Source organism: Macaca mulatta, chromosome X (genome assembly GCF_049350105.2).
Source record: "Macaca mulatta isolate MMU2019108-1 chromosome X, T2T-MMU8v2.0, whole genome shotgun sequence".
Lineage (NCBI taxonomy): Eukaryota > Metazoa > Chordata > Mammalia > Primates > Cercopithecidae > Macaca > Macaca mulatta.
In genome coordinates, this window is record NC_133426.1 from 21,337,593 (window position 1) to 21,361,965 (window position 24,373).

At 35.3% G+C, this 24,373-nt stretch overlaps 1 protein-coding gene across 8 annotated transcripts in view; it reads left to right on the forward strand.

Moving 5' to 3' along the window:
* The window catches only part of CNKSR2 (connector enhancer of kinase suppressor of Ras 2), a 284,738-nt gene that overhangs the window by 227,015 nt on the left and 33,350 nt on the right, over nucleotides 1–24,373 (forward strand). For all 8 annotated transcript variants that reach the window (XM_001086538.5, XM_002806163.4, XM_028842224.2 and 5 more), the window contains 5 exons: nucleotides 2,671–2,744; nucleotides 3,024–3,095; nucleotides 9,231–9,298; nucleotides 14,403–14,503; nucleotides 16,694–17,240. In XM_001086538.5, the coding sequence (XP_001086538.1) occupies nucleotides 2,671–2,744; nucleotides 3,024–3,095; nucleotides 9,231–9,298; nucleotides 14,403–14,503; nucleotides 16,694–17,240 (862 nt within the window). The remainder of the gene's footprint in view (nucleotides 1–2,670; nucleotides 2,745–3,023; nucleotides 3,096–9,230; nucleotides 9,299–14,402; nucleotides 14,504–16,693; nucleotides 17,241–24,373) is intronic.

Consider the following 24,373-nt stretch of genomic DNA (forward strand, 5'->3'; position numbering starts at 1 on the left):
TTATAAAATCTTGAATTAATATTTTTCTATTTAATGTAAATGTCTATATCACCTATATAAAAATATTTGGTTGTTTTCTGTACTTTTAACATTTTTGTGGCAAATCACACAATTACCTAAAATATCCTCTGCTTCACTAAGTGTGTCTTATTTTAAATATAGGAAACAAACCATAATTTTACCTACAGTTTCATTTAATAGATATATATTAAATACTTTTTATATGCCAATCAAGTGTTATCAAGATATAGTATCTCTATGTTTCTCTTTATTGTAAGGTCACTTGCAGGTTTATCTCCCATATACTAGATTATATGCTATCTTTCAAAGTTTAAGTGGTGAAAAACTGTGGCCCCTTTTTGTTGAACTAAGTTTCATTCAGCAAGTTATTGTTACTGTTAGCCTTGTGAGAGATGAGTGAAGAATTCTACAGTATACATTGCAAGAAATACCTTTAGTATGATAATATTTTGGGAGAAATGTAAAAATTCCTCATCACATCATTATGAGGAGATAATAACTACCTCAAAATATTTTAAATTGTTCAAAATTTTAAATGTTTACATTATGACTGTCAAGGGTAACATAACATAGAAATTAAAGTTGGGAAAAGGATTTAAAAATATTGTCTTGGCCGGGCGCAGTGGCTTACGCCTGTAATCCCAGCACTTTGGGAGGCCAAGGCAGGTGGATCACGAGGTCAGGAGATCGAGACCATCCTGGCTAACACGGTGAAACCCCGTCTCTGCTAAAAATACAAAAAATTAGCTGGGCATGGTCGTGGGTGCCTGTAGTCGCAGCTACTCGGGAGGCTGAGACAGGAGAATGGCATGGACGCAGGAGGCAGAGCTTGCTATGAGCCAAGATAGCGCCACTGCACTCCAGCCTGGGCGACAGAGCAAGACTCCGTCTCAAAAAAAAAAATAAAAACTAAAAATAATAAATTGTCCTTACTCCAAGATTGGAATAAAAAATATTCAAATATTGAAAAAGTTTAATACTACTCTTTTTCATAACACACACATTCAGTCACCGTCAGTAGCATCAGATTTTTGTTTTGCATGGATGCTTAGCAGTGAAAGCATTCATACAAATATACACTCTAAAAGAATCGAGAATCTCTTTTTTTTTCTCTGTAATAGTGGATGGGAGTATAATCTCATTTGAACTTGATATATAAGGAGCTATGGATATAGCACAGATCAAATAAAAGTTAGAGATAGTAAAACTCAGAGGAGCTTGATCATGAGCAGGAGAAGGGATACAATGATTAAAGCATTTAGCAAAAGATAGTTTTAGCTTAGTTGGGATAACTCGTATCTAACATAATAGTTTAGATAATTCTTCTATCTTGTTTTTCCATCCAGTGTTAGAGAAAGGAGGATTTTATGGATTTTATTCCATTTTCCATGTGAAAAATGACCTGGAAATATATATATTTTTTTTATATATATAGCACGTACCCCAAGCCAGATATTTGAAAGTCAAATTGACCTATTTCATTTGTAAACTCTTGAATGCACAAAATAATTGTTATAAGATGCTGACGAGCTTGCGGAGAAGACAGGAATACTTGTACACCGTTGGTGGGGGTATAAATTAGTTCAGCCATTGTGGAAAGCATTGTGACAGTTCCTCAAAGAGCTAAAAGCAGAACTACCATTCCACCCAGCAATCCCATTACTGGGTATATACTCAGAGGAATATAAATATTTCTACCATAAAGACACATGCACGTGAATGTTCATTGCAGCACTATTCATGATAGCAAAGACATGAATCGACCTAAACGCATATCAATGACAGATTGGATAAAGAAAATGTGGTACATATACACCATGGAATATTATGCAGCCATAAAAAGAATGAGATTATGTCTTTTGCAGGAACGTGGATGAAGCTAGAGGCTATTATCCTTTGCAAATAAATGTAGGAACAGAAAACCAAATACCACATGTTCTCACTTATATGTGAGAACTGAATGATGAGAACTCAATGCACACAAAGAAAGGAACAGCAGACACTGGGGTCTACTTGAGGGGGGTGGATGAGATGAGGGAGAGGAGCAGAAAAAATAACTATTGGGTACCAGGATTAGTGCCTGGGTGATGAAATAATCTGTACAACAAACCCCTGTGACACACATTTACCTGTATAACAAACCTTCATGTATACCCCTGAACCTAAAAGTTAAAAATAATTAAATAAAAGATCATTGTTATATAATTAGAGAAAATCAAGTTTGATAAGAGATTTGTTGGAGGAAAATTGAATCAGTAAACATCCCTATATTTTACATCTGAACATTACGAATAATAGAAAATGGTGAATTACAAAAGTGGACTACATTTATTTTATATGTACCAGAAAATAAGTTATAAAACACATTCCACTTTGAGAATTAAAGAATTTTCCATTCTTATTTTAATATGAAAAACACTTTTTAGAAGTTCTATGCATATTTTAATTAGTAGTATTCTAAGTGTTCAAAATATATCTTCAATTTATGGAATACAACAGGTAAGCATCAAATTCTTATCTCTAAAATATCAAATTTAAGGAATTAAAGGAACAGATTTATTAGTACAGATATTTAAGCCATAGTTATAGAGTATCACTACCTTCACACCTTTGTATATAATAACCTAACCAAGAGTCTTGCCACTTTAGGATGAAAAAGCAGAAGGATTCATCAGTCTGCCTGAATTTAAAATTGATAGAGCCAGTGAATGCCGCAAAAAATAGTAAGTTGATTTTATTTGGGAAGAGGGAACGATAGCTTTTTTTTTTTTTTAATTTCCAGCTTTTAAATTATAGGTTGCTCATTTAATGCTTTCACATTGAGGTAATAAGAAAGCAGTTTTGTGGGCAGAAAATTGAACTTTTTACTAATTTCTGTCACCATGATAGAAGCATTATATATGTGAACTCGGGTTAGATGTTGAGGTAATTGTGCCCATCAGAATTATTTGTTTCAAACTTATTTCCCAATTGTAATAAATGTGCTTTGTTTACTTTTGCAGTGCATTCAAAGCCTGTCATCCTAAAATCAAAAGCTTTTATTTTGCCGCTGAACATCTTGATGATATGAACAGGTAAATTATTTCAGAATATGTAGAAGGTCAGTGAGTCCTAGAATTCTAAATTTTCTACAGTAATGCTTACAGAATAATGTCACTGAAGTTTTTAGATCGATCATTTTAAAATAAAATAGACCCAGACTAGCTCCATGCAGCCATATCTAATTTTAAAGAACATCGTTTAAAAAGTCAAAATAAACTTGTTAAATATTTTTGTCAAGTTTACCAAAAAGGTAATAGAGACCATATACAGACCCCAAAAATCTACCACCAAAAAAGGGGATTTTTTTTAAGTTCATTTCAAAAATATGTCTTAAAATTTACTCCCAGATGGAGGAAAAAGAGATATCTACCAAAAAAGCTGACTTTTTCAAGTACTGAGTATTTTCGACAGAATATTCATCTCAATAATTCAGGCCTAAGAAAAATTAGTATTTCTTGCTGTCACTTTTCATCTTTCACCTGACAGGGCCATACAACCAACAAATCAGATGGCTCAATGGTTATTTGGTGGCTCAGGGAAAACCTATATGTATATATTTTTTTCTTTTCTCATCACCTACCACATTCTGCTTCATGTTAATACTTTGGCTTTTATGAATTTTGTGCTTTCTTCCTTTCTCTTTCCTTTCCCCTCTTCCTTTTCTAGAATTATAGAAATTGAGTTAAAGATTAAAAATTTTTCCCCTTTCTATAACTTACTAGCCAGTACATATTACAAATATAACCTGCCTTCAGTTAGGGAGAGGCAGCATAGCATCATGGTCAGGAGCATGGACTTTGCAACCAGACTCTCTAAATCCCAGCTCTACCACTTACTAGCTGTACAACCTTGGACAAAGAACACGACCTCTTCATTCCAATATAGTATTGTCCAATCTATACAAGAGGTGGGTGGGGATAATAATCAGCCCAATCTCAGCTCTATACTGATTAGCTGTGAGACCTTGGGCAAGAAACTAAACCTCTCTATGCTGAGGTATTGGCCCTTTAATAAAGTGAAAATAATAATGACACCTATCAGTAAGACTTTTATAAGGAGTAAATAAGCATACATAAAGGACTTAGAACAGTGCCTGCTAAATTATAAGTGCTATATAAATGTTTACTATTAATATATATTCCTTTTATATACTTTGGGTTCTTACTCCATTTACTTTCTCTAAAACAATTGTACCCAGGCATTTTTAAGCACAAAACTGTGTAGCTGCATAAATTTCTTGAACGTACTAAATGAACACTTAATGTCTTTTTATAAATAATCTTGTTCTTTGACATTTGGGAATACAAGCATGTCTTTTTTTCAAAGCAAGGATATGAATACAAGGAAATGGCAAATAAAGGTGGTGTTGAGAACACTTGATTAAAACTTTTATTACTAATAAAGGAATTGAGCCTTTCATATAGTTTCCATAATCTTCTCTTAATTCATATAACTTATCCTTGAAATTTCACACTAAGCTATAAAATTTTAAGTTTTTTCTCCTTATTCTCAAAATGAAAATATGTATTCACATTCACATGGAGAGGGAGAGGTGTGATACTCCATTTTCTGTTGTAATTATTTTATAATTCCACTGTTCTAGTACTTACTATCCATTTTACCATATGTTAAGCTCAATACCCTTGGGATAAATGTGAAGAATTTTCATCATGACCACACTGAAATTAAGTGGCATACGTGAGCGTATCCTATCTTATGCACTAGAACCCAGCCAACTCCAAGAATTAATACAATGTAATCATTCATGATACATGCTAATTGGGATCTTTTTAAGCTTAGAAGTTGCCTGTTTAAAAGTGCATTTTATGAACTATAAAATCCTTTTAGCAATAGCTTCAAAAGGATGCTGATGTCACTGCTCTTTCCTAATATTTTGTGGCTGTATCTGGTTCGGGATATCGCAGAAACTAAACCAAATTTATGCGGTTCATTTTGTTGGTTTTCTAAGCAATAGGTCAAAGAAAAAAAGTGAAACATAAAAAAGGCCATCTCCACATTATACACTTAAAAGTGCTGTTTTATGTAAAGGCTGCCATGGCACACTACAACTTTAAGAATTTAATTGTCCCAAAATACTAAATGTTATTTTAATTTAATTAAAATTGATTTTTATTGTTTTCTTTGAATTTTGCTTTCTAAAAAGTAACCCTATACCTAATGTCTACTTTCAATGGGAAAATTTTTAATTACTTGTTAATAGAAGGGGAAAAGAGTTGGTGCTAAAAATATTCACAGAGAATTAATGACGGGGAGGAACACCCACCTACAGCTTTGTCAAGTCACCTGATTGTTACATAACAGCAAGATGATCTGAGTGTTGGTTTGTTCTTTATGTAATCTTTTAGAAGCATGTATCTAAGTCTTCAAGAGATGATATATTTATAAAAATAATTATTATAAATACATAATTTATGTGATTATTTCATTTTTTAATATCATACCTACTTCTTATGAAAATACACCATGTTTCAGAGAAATATATTTTTCTGTTCCTTATTTAAAAAAAACAAATGTAATGCTGGTGGTGACAGGACCTAGTAATTGGTGTTAAAAAGTTATCCTTAATGGCCAGGCGCAGTAGCTCAAGCCTGTAATCCCAGCACTTTGGGAGGCTGAGACGGGCGGATCACGAGGTCTAGGAGATCGAGACCAATCTGACTAACACGGTGAAACCCTATCTGTACTAAAAAATACAAAAAACTAGCCGGGCGAGGTGGCGGGCGCCTGTAGTCCCCGCTACTCGGGAGGCTGAGGCAGGAGAATGGCGTGAACGCGGGAGGCGGAGCTTGCAGTGAGCCGAGATCTGGTCACTGCACTCCAGCCTGGGCGACAGAGGGAGACTCCGTCTCAAAAAAAAAAAAAAAAAAGTTATCCTTACATTTAATTTTCTTCTGTAAAATCATACACATATATATACACAATAAATATGTATATATATATGTGTATACATACACATACACATAGAATATTAAAATATCACCTTCTATTTTGAGAAGCAGGAAGTTTGATTGTGAGGTAATTTGCAAAAACACTTTTAGGCACCCCACTACTATTCATCCGTTTCATCAGAAATAAGCACTGAAACGTTAAAAACTGATTTTTTTCTGGTCTGTGTAAAATCTATGGGGATAAAACAAAACATCATATTACTCAAGTATTCTGAAGACTTATTTACTGAATTTGTTTGGCCTATATATTCCTTACCATGTCAGTACATATGTTCTTGTAATTGTGATGACCCACCAATTCCTATTTGATAATTATTATTTATACATTTCTCCCATGGTTCTTTCTCTTATTTCCCTCTAAACACATTATTCTTTGTCAGTTGTGAATATCTCCTTTGCATGTTTACTATAGGTTCAATATCCCCTTACCTATATTTTCCTATTTTAAAGCATTGGTGATATGTTAAGGTACTGACTGAATTTAGACCTGCTATTAAATAACTTCCTCATAAATATATTGAATAGATTCTAAATTCAATATTGTGTCTCTGACCTTCTTACCTAAAATAGCCTTCCCTCATCCACAGCATCTTTGACATTCTAATTTTCTAACTTGCTTGCTTGTCTGTTTTTAAATAGCATTTGCTACTATTTCACATATTTTTATTTGTATCCCTGTTTATTGTTTTTCTCCCTCACTAAGATATGGAAATCATGAAGGCAGGCACTTTGTTTTATCTCTGTATCCCAGGTACCTGGCACATATAGGCTCTTAATAAATATTGCTTGAATCAGTTGATGCATATGTGTCTGCTTTCATAATAACCTAAAATACCAAATCGTAACTGTAACAAGCAAATCAGTAAGTATCTTCTAGTTGAAGCCTAAAGGATAAGTTTATCCAAGATAGCACCAACAATTGTGTTGTATTTAGCCTCTTGTGGCTCTTATACAGTGGCCTGAGTATATCCACACATTTTCTAAGCAATTTATCTTCAGTGAACAAAATTTTTCTTCTTTCAATTGTGTTATGAAACTTAGTAAATCTAGAGTTAATTGAAGGCAGAAATTATGTCTTATTTATTTCTGTATCCCTAAAACATAGCTTATTGTTCAGCACATAGCAGACACTTAATAAATGCTGTTGAAGGGAAAAATTGAGCAAGCCCCTTTTTTGTTTCCTGATTTATTTCATAAGGACCTCATTGTTCTTTACATTTCTGATAAAATGAAATTTCAGTGCTTTTTGTTTGTTTGTTTTGTATGTGTGTATGTGTGATGGAGTCTTGCTCTGTCACCCAGGCTGAAGTGCAATGGCACGATCTCAGCTCACTGCAACCTCCACCTCCCAGGTTCAAGCAATTCTCCTGCCTCAGCCTCCCAAATAGCTGGGATTACAGGTGCATGCCACGATGCCTGGCTAATTTTTTGTATTTAGTAGAGACAGGGTTTCACCATGTTGGTGAGGCTGGTCTCGAACTCCTGACCTCAGGTGATCCACCTACCTCGGCCTCCCAAAGTGCTGGGATTATAGGCGTGAGCCACTGCACCTGGCCTTCAGTGATATTTTTTAAAGTACTAAATACAAGGCAGTGGATTACAATTCAATGATAAATTTTTCTTTAGTGGTATTATCATTTTCACCCAAAAGCACCAGGCCAGTCTTTCCCAAGAGTGGTAAGATATGCCTTGTAGTACAAATTTAACCCCTTTTTCACTGCAAATCAACTTAGACTGAATTTTAACTCTGAACTTTTAGTAATGATTAGAGTCATTTTTAAAACATTGTCATGAAGTTTACTTCTTGATTTATAGTTTATAATTTTCTGGATGCGTGTGTGTATCTATCTATCTATCTATCTCTCTCTATATATATATATAGACACACACATATCGTGCTACTGAATTCATTTGATAATCTTTATTTTATTCCAGTTCTACTCCGGTCCTTTCTTCACTTCCCAAATGTGCCTGAGGTGATAATTACATTGTAGGTTTTGCTCAAATAAAATTAGGTTTTAATTGACCTATTCTTACAATTAAAGCTTAAGTTTCCATAGATGTGATTTTGTCTGTTAGAGATACGACTTTCCCCACTTTTCAAGATATTCTAAGTATCTGATGCACAGTTAACACCATTTGGCATAAATGATGAAATATGAGTCACTTCAAAGAATGTGATCTTCCACTTGACAGGGAAGATAAAGGTCTTAGGAGAAAAAGTTCTCAAACACAAATTTTTCTTAAAAATATATCTAGATCAGATTATTCCACAACTTAATGACATTAACCATACTAGTGATTCTGGACATATTCAAGATAGCTTGAAATGCAGGTTTTTCCTCAATTTCTGATTTGGGAGAGTGTATGGGTTATGGCTCAGGATTGACCAAAGGGAAATTTTCATGTTGTTTAAAGACTTGTGATTAGATAATCTGATAGTGTAAATAGTTGAAATAATGAGCATAAGGAGAGCCCTGATGGGACAAAAGAAAGATGTTAAAACTGCTTTGCTTTAGGCAGTCCCTACATTGGCAATAGCAGCACTATAGAAAGAGCAAAGAGCTGAGATTTATTTTTAAATTACTCTTGCTCATGAAAATACATTTCCAAGATCTAAACAGGTGTTAAAAATTGTGTAAGTTCATTGTGTCTTTGGAAAACCCCATTCCCTTGTATTTAGAGACAAGTGTCTGAAGTACTCCCAAGATGTGTTTCCTGTTAGATTGTTAAATAAGCTTAATCAAAACTATGATTTTGTAATAAAACTATTATTTTGACAAGCAAGGTTCATAACTTTTTTCTCTCATCAGGATAAATTGAACCTGATAATGTTTAAATATCTCTAAAGGAGCATTTGTTCTGAAGAAACAGAGTAGCAGGAATATTTGGAGTACTTCTACATTTGGAACAATAGAATTAATATGGCTTTGGTCATCTCCAAACCCTTTATGTTACAGATATTAACAGCTTTGCCCAAGACTTTTCTATTGAAGTAACATCTTTGGTGTGGGAGCAATTTGTACTATAGCAAATTGTATCTCATTAAAGATTCTATGTATCAATAGTAGCAAAGAACACATCTTATATGTAGGATTATTCCATATATTCTTAGACATTTTTAAATAAATGTTTCTAGGAAGTAAAATATAAGAAATTAGGTTACAATGTTATTTATTTTAATATTTGTTTTTTCAGGTGGCTTAACAGAATTAATATGCTGACGGCAGGATATGCAGAAAGAGAGAGGATTAAGCAGGAACAAGGTAAAGGAATACTTTTTAAAAATAATTATGTTATACTTTTTTTCCTGCAGTTATCCTATACAGAAATTCATTGCTATCACTTGAGAGAAAATACATATGTCAATTTTTGTTTATTTCTCTTCTAGGCACTTAAGTGAGGTTTAACAACTTGTATAGATAGGAACTGAATGCTCACATTTTTGGAGCAGCTAATGTGGAGTTCTCTCCTATTTGTTACCCCCTCCTCCCGTCTTGTTCCTATGAAGAAACAAAATCTTAAAAATGGAAAAAGTCTATAATAGGTCTTATGATTGAACCAAGTCCAGATCCTTAGCAGTGAGCAATTTTTACTATTTAGCAGTTTTATGGACATTTAAGTGGCCTTTTATCCAAATAAATGAGATGAATGATCTTTTCTTTCATAAATTTTCTCATTTGGTTATGTTCTTCAGCTCTGTTACTAACTCTGTCATCCTATGCAATTTGCCTTGGTACTGACCTCAGATTTATGAAACACAGTGTTATGGTGCAGAATTGAAATCTTAAGAATAAAAGCTGTGGTCATTGTTCTTAGGTGGCTTCACATTTCCCAAAGGGTGTTTATTGTACATCCCTTGGAAACATAAATAGGTTTTTGAAATTATCTGTTAAAAGAATCCATAGACTGACACACTTATAAACACAAACCTATTCATAGTTGTGTCTTCAGTGGGCATAGCCAGTTTATTGATGTGGAGATTCTAAAAGCCTTCTGTTTCCTTTTAGACTTAGAGTAAAATCTCAACCAGGTGTTTATTTTTTTTTTTTTTTATTTTTTTTTTGAAATGCGGTCTCGCTCCAATGCCCAGGCTGAAGTGCAGTAGTGTGATCTTGATCTTGGCTCACTGCAGCCTCGACCTCCCAGGCTCAACGATCCTTTCACCTCAGACTCCTAAGTAGCTGGGACCACAGGCATGCACCACCACAACTGGCTAATTTTTGTTTTTGTTTTTGCTTGTTGATTTTTGTAGAGATGGAATTTTGCCATGTTGCCCATGCTGGTCCCGAACCCCTGGGCTCAAGCGATTCGCCCATCTTCCAAAGTGCTGGGATTACAGGCATGAGCCATTGTGCCCGGCCTTCAGCCAACTCTTTTTTAAAAAAACACCTGAAAACTAAAGTTTTTAAAGATGTAAAAAAGACAGCCAGATGCCAAAACCAGTATGTCAGCAAATGTTTAAGCACAGATTAGTAAATTTTTTCTGTAAATAACCTAATAATATTTTGGGCTTTGCAGGCCATGTAGTAGAGACTATATATTGCATAGGCCTAAATTTATGGTAAGAGTACTGAAAAGAAATTAGTCTTCCTTTACAAATTTCTTTAAAAGGAATAAAACAGTTCTCTAAAAGTGTTTATAGATATTTTTCTGATTTGTTAAAGACATTGTGTGGGCAATGTACTGATAGGAAAATGAATCTTTGACTCAATTTGCATAAATATAAGGGAGCTTGGTTCTTAGGCTTAACTTCTGTATTTTATTACTTGGCATTACTATGAACCTGAGCTTCATCTTGATTTTAGTGAATTTCCTTTGTATTTGGTATTATATAGCCAAATTTTATTATGGATGAAATAACTGGTAAGTTATATAGTTATATTGGACATGCAGGTTCCAAAAAGTATTTAGTCTGTGGATTCATGATGTATTGGTCTATCATGTGAGTAGAAAATCATAGGCAGAAGCTAGTAGTTACAATTTAATGCAACAAGAATCTTGCTAATGCAATACATCCAGAATCTCTGAAATAATTTTGATTTCCACATAGAGTGCGTGTTCCTCAGTCACTTTAGCATAGGTCAGAAACATATTAGACTTCTTACCTCCTGAATGATTAGGTTGCATGGTATTCCACGTAGAAAACTACTAGATGCACTTATCTACTTCACACTTCTGTAGAGTTATTTGAGTAGAGTTATATCTTCTGAGTACCATTCTAAGTAATGAAGATAAGCTTAATACAAAATATAGCTGTTTGAGGACTGGGAATATTTCTCCAAGATGCAAGGACATAGCTGCCAGATACTGTTTCCATCTAAATAGCCAGTACAGCTTAGAAGTGACTCTTTCATTGACTTAAATAAAAATTTAGTGAATTGCTATCTTTGATTACAGCAGTATAAAAGATGTGGGGTTCTCTTTCAACATCCATTGTTGTACTTAGAGAAAACAGAATTACACTAAATTCAGCCACCAAGATAATAATTTGGCTAATTGTCTACTGATCATTTTTGTATTTTTTCCAGCTTCAAGAAAGACATTCATGACATTATTTTCAGTCACACATAAGGTCTTTTTAAAGCCTTAATCACACACAAAAATGAATGAAATATATTGTATTTCTTTGACAGTTCTAAATGAAAAAGTCTTTTTTTTTCCAAATCATCCTTTTGTGTCAACATGAGAAAATAAAGTAGAAGTTTTCCTCTTCTAGTGATGGCACTGCTTTTTCATGAGTGCTTATAAAATTGTGTATCATTGAAAGAGACAGTAAAAGTATCCATTTAATTTGTGCTATATAGACAGCTAAGAAAAATAAATTAATTTGCTATTAGAATAAAAATCAGACTAGTTTTCGTCCTCTAAGCAACAGTGTGTCTCTAATTTTCCACACAAACCCAAAAGAGCCTAACTAAAATTTCTATGTAGCCTCTTCTCTGACATTGCTTTCTCAAAGACACACAGCTTAGTGTAAGAAAAAAAAAAAACTAATTTGCAAAGTAGTATTTCAGCCTTTTCTTAGGCAACCCAAGAAAACTTTGGATTGATGATGCTTTTCAATAAACCAAGAATTCCATCAAATAGTGGGACTAAAATTCTTCCTAATTTAACGAGAAGGAAAAAGTAGAGAAGGAGCCTTCCAAAATCTGTCACTTGTAGTGACAGCTATGGAACCTTTGATAAAATCGTGATCGTCTCCTTAGTGTGCTAATAAGGACCCCTTGAGTTATTAACGCCTTGAAGGTATCAGTGCAAACATCAAGGAGGTACTCTGCACAGGTGCCACAGTTCCTAAAAATAGTAGGAAGAATACCGGCAGGGTGATCTTTCCTTGGCAGGGGCAGGTTTGTTTATTCCATTTACCTACAGAGTGATTTCCCAGTAGTATTTCAAACTCTCACAAAACTACCCAACCCAGGCCCCAGGACTCCAGATTTTACTTTTCATTGCTGGGCCTTGCTACAAGAAAAACTTCAGGTCTAAGAAGAAGAACACCAGGCATTTATCGCTTATGTGATCTGGGTCACACTGTCCTGTCATGCTACTACAAATACACCCAAGAAGATAAGCAATTCTAATATTTATTGAGTGTTATCAAGATGCAAGGCACTTGAATATATATTACCTTATTTAGTGCCCACACACACACAACTCTGAAAGGCAGTTATTATTAGACCCCTTTTACAGATAACAAAACAGACTCAGAGAGGTTAACCACCACAAGAACACCAAGATGGTAACTGGTCTAGCTAAGAGTCAAATCTACACCTGTCTGACTATATAGTTCATGTGTTTTTCCACCATCATTTGCTGGGTCCATTTCTGGGCAACTGTGCCAATTCATATTTGAGGGAACACTTGGTATACTGGCTATCACTGGCATGAACCAATGGAAAAAAATAGATATCAAATTAAGATTAACTAGCCTTTGCTTATCTTTTACTCAAAGGGAATAACTAAAGCAGCAATAGAATTTTCAGAGTCTTTGTATTTTGAGGCCTGAATATAATTGAGAATGTATTTTATTTCCAACTTCCTTTGCTGAAGAATTTATGTTCACAGTAGCCAGAGGTATATAGCAGGAGGAGATAGGGGGATAAAATGTTCATCAATATACACATCAAACTCTTCTGCTATACTTTACAAAAGAGTCCCAGCAACTTAGTCTCCAGAACTTTAGGGTAAGGCAGTTTCTTAGTTCAAATCCCAGATCTATTACTTTCTATTTGATATATAGTAATTTCTTAATGTATATTTGCTGTGATTATCATTAATATTAATCATATTAATCAGCACTGCAGGGAAACCGTATAAAAATATTACAGTATGGGAATTCATGGGTGGAGAGGCGTTCCTGTAAATACACATGCCATGATTGTTCGCCTAAGTGTGAATATTAGTTAAGCCTTGTGATGATTCTTTTGTGATTTAAATTTTCATAAGAATAAGGAGACTTTTGTTATAATATGTTTTTTCTTATCTGAAACTGATGGATAATACTTCAGGTTTTTTTTCTTGTAAATCATATAAAGAATAAAACCAGCAGTTACAGGGTGGATGGGATATTACTGGAACAGATTCCAATTATTGGCCTCCTTTTGCTGCATTTGACTTACTCTAGTAATTTGAATTTATCTCTCAGAGTTCTTTCCCCTCCCTCTTGCCTGAGGTCTGCCAAGTCACTTTGTCTAGCTGCTTACATTCGCTACCCTTTTAAGTAGTTCTGGAAGTTTAGAACTTGCAGCCCACATCAGCAGATTTGCCCTTTTGCATTTGGCAAGAATCAGAATGTGCCATGTGTTTCCAAGGAGAGGTGGGAGTATGGTGTTATAGAGATTCATGTCGGCATGAGTCTGGAAACAGTGATTGTTAGATAATCAGTGAACTGAAGCCAGAGAAGAGAATTGAGAGCATTATTTTTAGAGCTGTTTATATCTGTAGAGATCTACAGCAATGTATGTATTGCTTTTCTTTGAGTACCTTTAAGATAAAATTATATACCTTTAAGAGGCATCATGTGGTATCATTCATTAATTGAAGCTTCAGAATAATTGGATCTGAAATCTAAGGTACCCTAAACCTGATTGGGCTCATGCAGTACGTTTTTCTTAACTTTCTAAAATTATGGCTGCATATAACTGCTTGCTTTAAAAGGAAGTTAGAATTAGGTGATTGTACACTTACTTTCTCCTCAAAACTCAACTGAAAATAAAAGTTGGTAGGCCAAGGGTAAGGTAGTGCTGGGGAACATGATGTCGGAACCGAATTTAAATTTCCTTTTTTTAAAGGGTAGTTTATGTTTGTGAAAATATGACTAGAAGCATTTAGTAGAATGTTGACATATCCATGTCTGTGAATTTTCAGATTACTGGAGTGAGAGTGACAAGGAAGAAGCAGATACTCCATCAACACCAAAACAGGATAGCCCTCCACCCCCATATGATACATACCCACGACCTCCCTCGGTAAGTTAGCAACAAGAACATTACTTATCACCAGATTCTTTGACCTGAAACATCCTTTTGTATGTTAAAAACATATGCAGTAGATTGCATATCAAACTTCAGGTTTCTCAGGGGAAAAGAAAACTGGGAGTCTAAAATCAATAAGCTAATTTTTTTAAGTATACAAAGAATATTTAACCAGGAAAAACAGTCACTACAGATTCCAGGCAGAATAAGTATGTCACCACTTTTATTAACAAAATATACTGTTTGTGTTAAGGTAGCCTTTGTGGAGATAATCAACAACAAAAAAGTTTTCTTAGAAAAAGATACATAAAATGACCTTATTTATTCCACACTAATAAAGTTTATTCCTATGTCCTTTAGAATGAACTCATAAAAATTAATATTATAACTATATTGAAGATATTTTTGCATGTAGCTTTCTCAGCAGCCATGGGACCTGGTTTAATGTATATGTTCGTATGGCGTGTCAGACAATTCTCTGTAAATTACTCTGTGTATAGACTGTACTTTGATCTTTTAATAGGATAAACAGCTAGTTTACTTGGGACTATCCCACTTTATGTCCCTTTCCCATCAGAATTACCAAGAGTGTCTCAGTAGTGTTCCAGTTTAGACAATAATATTCCATGGTCAGGCCGGGCATGGTAGCTCATGCCTCTAATCCCAGCACTTTGGGAGGCCAAGGCGGGTGGATCACCTGAGCTCAGGAGTTCGAGAGCAGCCTGGCCAACATGGTGAAACCCCGTCTCTACTAAAAATATAAAAATTAGCCAGGTGTGGTAGCGGGCGCCTGTAATCCCAGCTACTCAGGAGACTAAGGCACAAGAATCGCTTGAACTTGGGAGGTGGAAGTTGCAGTGATCTGAGATCACACCACTGCACTCCAGCCTGGGTGAAAGAGTGAGACTGTGTCTCAAAATAATAATAGTAATAATAATATTCCATGGTCACATTACCATAGAATCAATTCTGCCTATCTTGGGACTAAGTCTTCCACATAGGAAATAGAAGCTGGATTTAGGTGACAACAACAGCCAACCTAATTCCATCTCAGTACTACTCCAGGGGGATAATTCATATTTTCTCTCTTTTTCTAAAACATCAGGATCTGGATAACTTCTTTAAAATATCTATAAAAGAGGAAGAATAGGAAACAGCATCTTCACTGAACAGCTGCTTAAACATGGCAATTTGTGAATTTCAAGAAGAAAACTATTCATATTATTATTAACATGTGGGAAGGTAACTGACTGCCCACAGAGGATGCCAAGTAACTTCTCCTCCTTTACCAGGAGGGGTGGTATGCAGCTTCACCTCAGTCAGGCATGTCCTGGCTGCCACCTCAGCCCTGTTTGTGATGATCACATTTAACAAATCAGGCTCAGCCTGGGCTGGTGTGTTTGTTAGTCCCCAGAGCTAGAGTAAGGCTTGTGGCAGTAGAGGTGCCTGCAACTATTTTACAGTGTTCACTTGATGCCAGTCCTTTTTTGGTTATGTTTTGTGCTATAACATATAGTCCCAAACTTTAAATTCCAGGGATAAAACTATTCCATTTTTCTTTTATATTTATGTGCCCTGCAGCATCTATGCTCAAGGCTAATGGTAATCCCCAGCAAGGTATAATCTCATCCTGCCTAACATTTTTAACCCCATAGAAAGTAAGACCATCAGACAGCTTTTCTCTGGCACCCATAGGAGCAGACATTCTCCTATGAAGAAAAGGAAGGGTTCTGTCACTTTATAGGCAACCTGTTCTCATATCCAAAAGACTCTCTCCTTGTCCCCAACCCCAAGCTACATGAAATCAGGAATATGAATCCAGGGACAATACTTCTTCAAGATCTCAAAATGTGTAGAGTTTTTAAACTTTGGAATTTTTGTAGTTGCTGAATTTTCTTATGTAAGCACTAACTCTTATATTTTCATTGTTGTAAAATTATGCATTAATATGTCAGATTTTTCATGAGAGCTTGGTATAGCCGCATTTCAATACATCCATGTGTCTGTCTCTTAAAATGTAAGCTGGGGCCTAACTTTGAGATGTCTACAAACTTGCCTAGTCATTAACTTGACTACGTAAGAGTTCATCTACTTAAATATTACCTGGTGGAAACCGAATGTGTTCCTTGGAATAGAAGTGGTCTGTTATTTTGGTAGAGACTAATCAGGGGCTCCTTTCTACAGATGAGTTGCGCCAGTCCTTATGTGGAAGCAAAACATAGCCGACTTTCCTCCACGGAGACTTCTCAGTCTCAGTCTTCTCATGAGGAGTTTCGCCAGGAAGTAACTGGGAGCAGTGCAGTGTCTCCCATTCGCAAGACAGCCAGTCAGCGCCGCTCCTGGCAGGATTTAATTGAGACGCCACTGACAAGTTCAGGCTTACACTATCTTCAGACTCTGCCCCTGGAGGATTCTGTCTTCTCTGACTCTGCAGCCATCTCCCCAGAGCACAGACGGCAGTCTACCCTGCCAACTCAGAAATGCCACCTGCAGGATCACTATGGGCCGTACCCCTTAGCTGAGAGTGAGAGGATGCAAGTGCTAAATGGAAATGGGGGCAAGCCTCGAAGTTTTACTCTGCCTCGAGATAGCGGGTTCAACCATTGCTGTCTGAATGCTCCAGTTAGTGCCTGTGACCCACAGGATGACGTGCAACCCCCAGAGGTGGAGGAAGAGGAGGAGGAGGAGGAGGAGGAAGGGGAGGCAGCAGGGGAAAACATAGGAGAAAAAAGTAAGTATGTTTCTGGAGATTCTTAGCCTGTATACACAAAGTCCTAACCTTTTCAAACTTCTTATTTGAAGAAAATAGAATCTTGCTTCCCTTGTTTCTTAAAATAATAGTATTGCTATATAGTAAGTTAGGTCTCCCTTGGTGACCTACTTTCAGAACTTCAGTAACTTGGGAAAACAAGATGAGTAATGAAGCTTATATCCCAAGATACCTACAGCTGGAGCAAATAATTTTTTTCTCCAACTAAGCCATTTGCCTTTTAAGGTTAATGGTGGTTTTTTTTTCCTTCCTTCTGTTATCCACTTTATTCTCACTAGCATGCACCATCTCACTGGCCCACAGTGGTTGCCCCCTGAGTTGGGTTAAGAAACTATAAATGTTTCAAGCAGATTGTTAGCAGAGCCTTGGTTGAACAAATGAATATACACACACACCCACTCACATCTATACATATACATATTTATCTTTCCTTTTTATTGTCAGAAGATTTAAAGGAAAAATCCAAAAGAAGTTTTTTCCAAGGAGAGATTTGACATAACATTTCTTTCAACTCCAAATAGCTGAACTTGTTTCTAGAAACCAATTTTCCAAAAGCATCCATCTACTTTCTTGGTATGTATGTTGATTATAAAGCTCAATTTATGTGAATCAACTCTTAAAAGACAAGTCAATGAAGTAACCCTCTGTCTTGTTGACATTAAGAATATCTTTACTGGTTATTAAGTTCTTTATTCAACATGCCATACCAAGCCTCTGTTTATTACTAACGTGACACATCAGTCCAGAAACCCAGGCTGGTTTAAGGGAAAGGCTACAACTCAGTTATTTTAGTAAGAAAGAAAATCTAGGTTTGGCTATAAGTCCTGAACATAAAATGCCCAAAACAAAATATATAGAAGAAATAGTATAAAACTGTTCACATCTCTTTATTCAAAATGTAGTCTCGGTCAATTAATGCAGATAACTTGAGCAAATGGTGATGAAATCACAGTTACTTGTTTGGTACCCCTAGGGCAATAGACTTCTCTTTTTAAAAGATGAAAGCAGAATGTAGCCCTCAGACCATTTTACAAATATATGGGACTTTGATTGCAGGATATATTAGTGTAAGTTCTTCATCACAACTGGAAAAGTATCTCAAAGTGCACAGATTACCAACAGGTCAAGAGCCCCATGTCAGTGTTAAGCTTGGCTCATTTAAAATGATAGTCTCTTTGGAAATGATTGACAAGAAAATACAGTGGACCTCCCTTTATGGTATGGATCTTCATTGCACTATTTAATATTATCTACCAACAAAATATAAGAATTGCTTGTAATAAAATTCATATGCTGGGGCAGTTTCCATGTGAAGTATATTTTAGCTGCAATCTCCATGAGAAACACTATAAAAGGTATGTTGTTAGTACAGGAAAAGTAATTACCATTCATTACTTGTCAAGCCCTTTCAACATTCACATCTATCAGAGTTTATGGAAGACTCTTATGGAAGAAATATTTAGGAGCCATGTTAGTCCTCTGCAGGAGTTCTGGCAAGCATAATAGTAATGTTTAATATTTTAAAGATTACTAAAATTAATAAATTGTCTTCTAAAATTTAAAGATGAGTTAGAAACTTCATTTCAACTGTCATTCAGGTACTACACAACTGCTGTGACTAAGTATGTGAGGTTTATTTATTCTCTTACAAACATATTGGAGAAAACACTTTATCTCAGGCATTTTAAGATAAACTGTGTTGAAATTAGGCACAGCCCTCTGAAATAGAGAATTCTGTTCAGAAAACATTTCATCATTCCTACAGGTTAAGTCACTAATGTTGTCTTGTTTTGAATAAGTTAGGCACTTAAGAGTTCATCCTGGTCATTGAATAAGGGAAGGCTAGAAAGAAGCAAGCGTGTCCTAAGACATGAAGGGAAAATATGGCACCATGCTTGCTCATTCTTCAGGTTTCCAGTAGTACACAAAGCACCTCTAGTTAGATAGCGTTCAATTTTTTCTTCTAGAGTCTCTTTTTTGTTGTTCAGTAGATTGCATTTTTTAGCCAAATAGATGCACTCCTAAGTTGGTTGGGTTTTTTCTTTACATTTCAGATGAGTTAAGTGGGTAGTTATTCAGTGCTTTCCATCTTTTTCAGTGGGCTCTCTGTAGAATAATTGTTATAAGACAGAACAGACCTAGTAAGTGTGTCAGTAAATTTGGTATTGTACTTTTTGTCTTTACAGTACAATATTGTGGGACGTTTCTTGCTATTTCAGTCAGATCTGCTTCACTGAAAGTGGCCTTGCACTATCTTTCAGGCCCCATTTCTTTCTGGGTATTTTTTCCATAAATCTTGCCACTTGATTTCTCCATGTACTTCAGACTGTTTGTAACAGAGTAGTGCATTCATGCTTTCCTGGAAGATGCTTATTATTCAATGAAATGTATGTTTGTTCTAATGATGGTTTTCTGCATTGCTATTTCTAATATTTAGGAGTAGGCAATTTGATGAACACCGTATTCAGGAAACATCAGCTTTAAAAACCAGTGTTTTCAAAAGAATATTTAAGGTCTAGTTATAGGATGTCATGTTCATGGCTTCCCTGGATTGACCATTAGGAGTAAGTTCTCAGGCTGCTTGTTCAAATCAAGCTGTTTGGTGTTATGTCAGCAGAGCAAAAATTATACACGGGAACGAAGCTGTGGCCATTATATTAGCCTTAGCCTCCCGTACATGTCCTCCAACACAGAGCGCTCACTGTGCTGCAACCCAGTTCAGCAGGCAACCTGTGCTTGTAAAAATCAAAGTCCAATGGCAGTGTGTTACTAACTGTGCTGTTCCAGGCCAGCATTCAGTTTGACCTCTTAAAGTGAATTTGTAGTCATCAAGTACAGAACTTGATGACTACAAAATTATAAGTTTAATGTGTAGTTCCAAACATTTTTCTCAGTTTGCCAAGAAATTAAAAATAGGAAGTATCAGACAAGTGGCCAAGAGAAATAATGGAAGAAAACATGAAAATATAGTCTGTCATATGCTTTAAGGGTGAAGAATTATGTCCTCTTTCTTATCATTCATATTTTATCTTACCTTGTATCACAATATATGTTATATAGTGCTTATGAGCTTACAGAGCAATCTAAGAAGCAAGATATACCTAAATCCATGCCTTAACTGTTTTTCATTTTTCTTATGGATATGGAATTTGGCCCTGCTTATAAGTATATTTAGCCTTCCTTAGAACAGACTTCAATCTGTGTTCTCATGGCTGAACTACCTTTTGCCTTATTTTGAAATTCAATTATTTAACTGAGTCATACTGTGATTTTCTTAGGCTGAACTCATTTTAGTCTGAAATGGATGATACTAAAAGTACACAGATGAGACCTGTCTTGTTTTCCTTTGACTGAAAAGTCAGCTTGCATATTAATTATCTTGACCCACTTCACTGACATTTGAGAAAAGACAAGTAATTTCCTGTTATCCCAATTAGCAGTTTCAAACCTTACTAGGTATAGACCTTATAAGACATCAGCTAAATTAAATTATAAATTATGTCATTCTATGCAACTTTAAAGGAATATAAATTATGAAAGTATGGGACAAAATATGAAGATATATTTCATTCAGAAATAATCTGCCATAACATTAAAATGCTATTTTGGTTAATACAGCTTGAAGTCAGCTTAGAAAATCTCGCTTTCCTTTGCTGTATGTACTAGCCAATTCAGATGAGGATTTGAAAAACGTTATCCCTTAATCCTGCTGATTTTCCCCTAAGCAATTATAAGGGAACTCTCCTGGACACACATTCTTGTGCCTTCATTTACTCAGTGAAGTCATAATGTCCTTTATCATTGTCTTCAAGATTACCTACCGGTATTCTCACTTAATTTACACATATATGTAGCTTGGTCTTAGAAATCTAAAGCAAAACCTAGGTCTTTTAAGGGGGAATAAAATCTATTACCTTGGAGCCACTGTACACATTAGATTATCAGGCTGAAATATTATTGACATTTTCAAAATGAGATCTGCTGAGAAATATATTTTAAGGTTATTTTTAAAAATCTAGACTGAGTTTGGTGGCTCAAGCCTGTAATCCCAGCTTTGTCACTGTCCCACTTACAACTGGTATGATTGATCAAGTTATTTAACACCTCGAGACCTCAATGTCTTCATTTTCAAATCATATGGTAATAATACCCAGCTTTTGAGGTTGCATGAGTATTCAATGAAGTGATGTCAGAAAGCACCTTAGATCCATATATGACACATTATAATTCTGTCCAGTAAATGTTATATAGATTTTATATAATTATATAGATTTTATATTTGTTTTATTTATAGATTTATATAATTATATATATTTTATGTAGATTTGTATTAAGGCAAAGTGGGCAATTACAATACTTAAATAGTGAATTAGGCCTGGCAAACCTCATTAAGTAATGTTTACTACATGTCCTATCTTTGTTCAGTTCTAGCCATCGAGTCGAACCATATGACATGTTGCTTTTGTAGGTCAAAATGATGAAACATTAACAATTTTGTATGTTTCAACCTAACATATTAGCTGTGTTCTGGGAGCTAAAATAGAAATGTTTCTCATTTCACATTCTTATCACTCACTACTCCTTTCCTTTTTGACTTTGGACATTTGGGAACTCAAAAGAAACCTTGTATTCCAAATAGCAATACTTTTATCAGATATATTTACTGAAATATTTATTTATAGATCTTGTCATTTGGGTCTCATTTCAAATATTTTCCCCTCAGAGATCCTTTCCTGACAACCCAGTCTGACCCAGATACCCGCCACCACCATTCATCCTCTTGTATGGTTACCCTGTTTTATATTTTTTCCAGCTTTATCACTATGGGTATAATATTAAATATTGTTCACAGATTTATTTTCCATCCCTACCCACCAGAATGTAAGCTTCTGAAGAGCGGGGATTTTATTCCTGTCTTACACACCTAGCACCTAAAACAGTATATGGCCCAAAGTAGCCCAGGCACTATTGAAAGCATGAATGAGTGAATGAATGAGTAATAGCTAACCCCTTTTGTTACTAACTTGCTTTCAATTTTATTATTTACAGAACTAAAGTTATTGTATCCAGCATATGACATAAAAGAAATCAAAACATTGCAGAATTCCTCATTTTTGGTATTTTGTGAAGGGAAAGCCAGGACTGCATGTGTTCAGCATACCCTCTTTATGCTGGAGACCACAAAGCTGGGATGCTGATAACTAGAATTACTGCTCTTCGCGTTATGGCTCTTTTATGGTCACATTCTCTACTATTGAAACCATTTCCTCCTGTTTCACTGCCATTTCAAAGATGAAGGCCACAAGAATATGACATCTGAAATAACTAGTTCATTGTCATGAATCAGTTAGAAACCAGATCTTCCAACTTTCTTAGGCAGTTGTTCTTCCCACCAAAATCCACTGCTTGTAGAAGGAAGGAAAACTCAAATCACTACCAGTGCTTGGCTAACATTCCTAGTCATCCATCACCTAGCTTCACCTTAATTAGTTTGTAAAAAGTGTTGAAACTGTAACTTATACTTTGGCAAATAACCAATAGCCCTGCATCAGCGAGGAAAATAACCTCAAAAGTGTTAATAAGTAATGACATCAGATGTAAATGGCAAAAGAAGGAATTGTAGATGCTGTCAAGTCACAACAGCAGAATATTTGGCCAGAAGAGAATTAAAGCTCACACAAAACAATGTCAACCCCTCACTAGCATAGGTAAGACGTTATGATTTATGTTGTTTTTTCTTACCAAGAGAGATTATTAGATTCCGCCACACTGTTATCTGCTACTATTTTCACACATCAAAAAAAAAAAAAAAATCACTTCTCTTCAGCTCAATAATAGCATATTGTTCATTTCTCCATAGAGTACTTTCTAGCTTATTGTATGAGAACCTACAGCCTCTTTTTCCCTTGTTCACCCTTGCTAGAGTAGGCCGAAGGTCACAAATGCCTCATTTTTGTCCCTCAGCATACACAATTTACCTCCTGTGGTTGGTTACCAACTACCAGAAGATGATAGATTAAGATTTCATAGGATTGCACCATAAAACATACATTGGAGATTTTTTAACTACCCTCTTTTTGTTGTGTAATTCCAAAGTAATAACTTGCTTATTGCAAAATAAATAGTACAGTGATGAAAGTGCAAAGCCACTTTCTCTTTTCTTTACTCTCCAAAGTTACTGTCAAAAGTTAAGGTTTTAAAAATCAATTCTTGCATGAATTTATTTTCCTTATATATCTCTATCTTGTAACTCAATGTGAGTTAGGGATATGAAGGATGGTTTAGTTGATTATCCATTAGAGTTCCTGTAAAACTTTTTAGATATGGCATTAGTTTATAATGTAAGCAACCATCCTGTGAAATAACTTACATAGCACCTTAGAACCCAGCCCAGTCCCAAAATTTATTACTCTCGAAAATGTAGCAGTTGACCTTTTCAAAAACAATAGAAATGTGAGAAGAAAAAAATGGCATTGGCTGTACATGCACACTCATACACTGCCCCCCCAACACACCCCCTCATACACACCCCGACTCATATATCAGAAGTTCTCTTGCCTACTTGCCTAATGCCTTAATGCCTTATGAATTTTGTTCCGCTTTCTTTATGAAGATCTTCCAGTACTTTCAGTTTATACCAAAGCTCTGTGATGAAAAGAGCCAAGCCAGAGCCAGTTAGAAAAAATTAGCAAGTCTAGCCTCCAAAAGCCAGAAAGCAGAACTTGGATATGGGCTTCATAGCCACTGAGTCTGGTGACCAGTTTACCTACAGATTTTAGCTTCAAGTTATAAAACACTGAACCTTCTACTAAACAATCTCTTCTATTTCCATTGTTCTCACTAGTTCCATACTACTAGCCACTCAGATTTTCTTATGCCGTGCCATAGGTACATCTTGGCCTAATATTTGGTCTTAATAACACAATCTATTACACTCTAAACTTTTTCTTTTAATGGGAAAATATTCCCACTACTATGTCATTCAATAAGGAAAAAGTGCCCATTATTATATTTTTAAGTGGAAAATTTGATCTTAAAAAATTAATAGTTAAACCTCATACTTGAGAACTTATAGCAGGTTCTTGTCTCAGGAA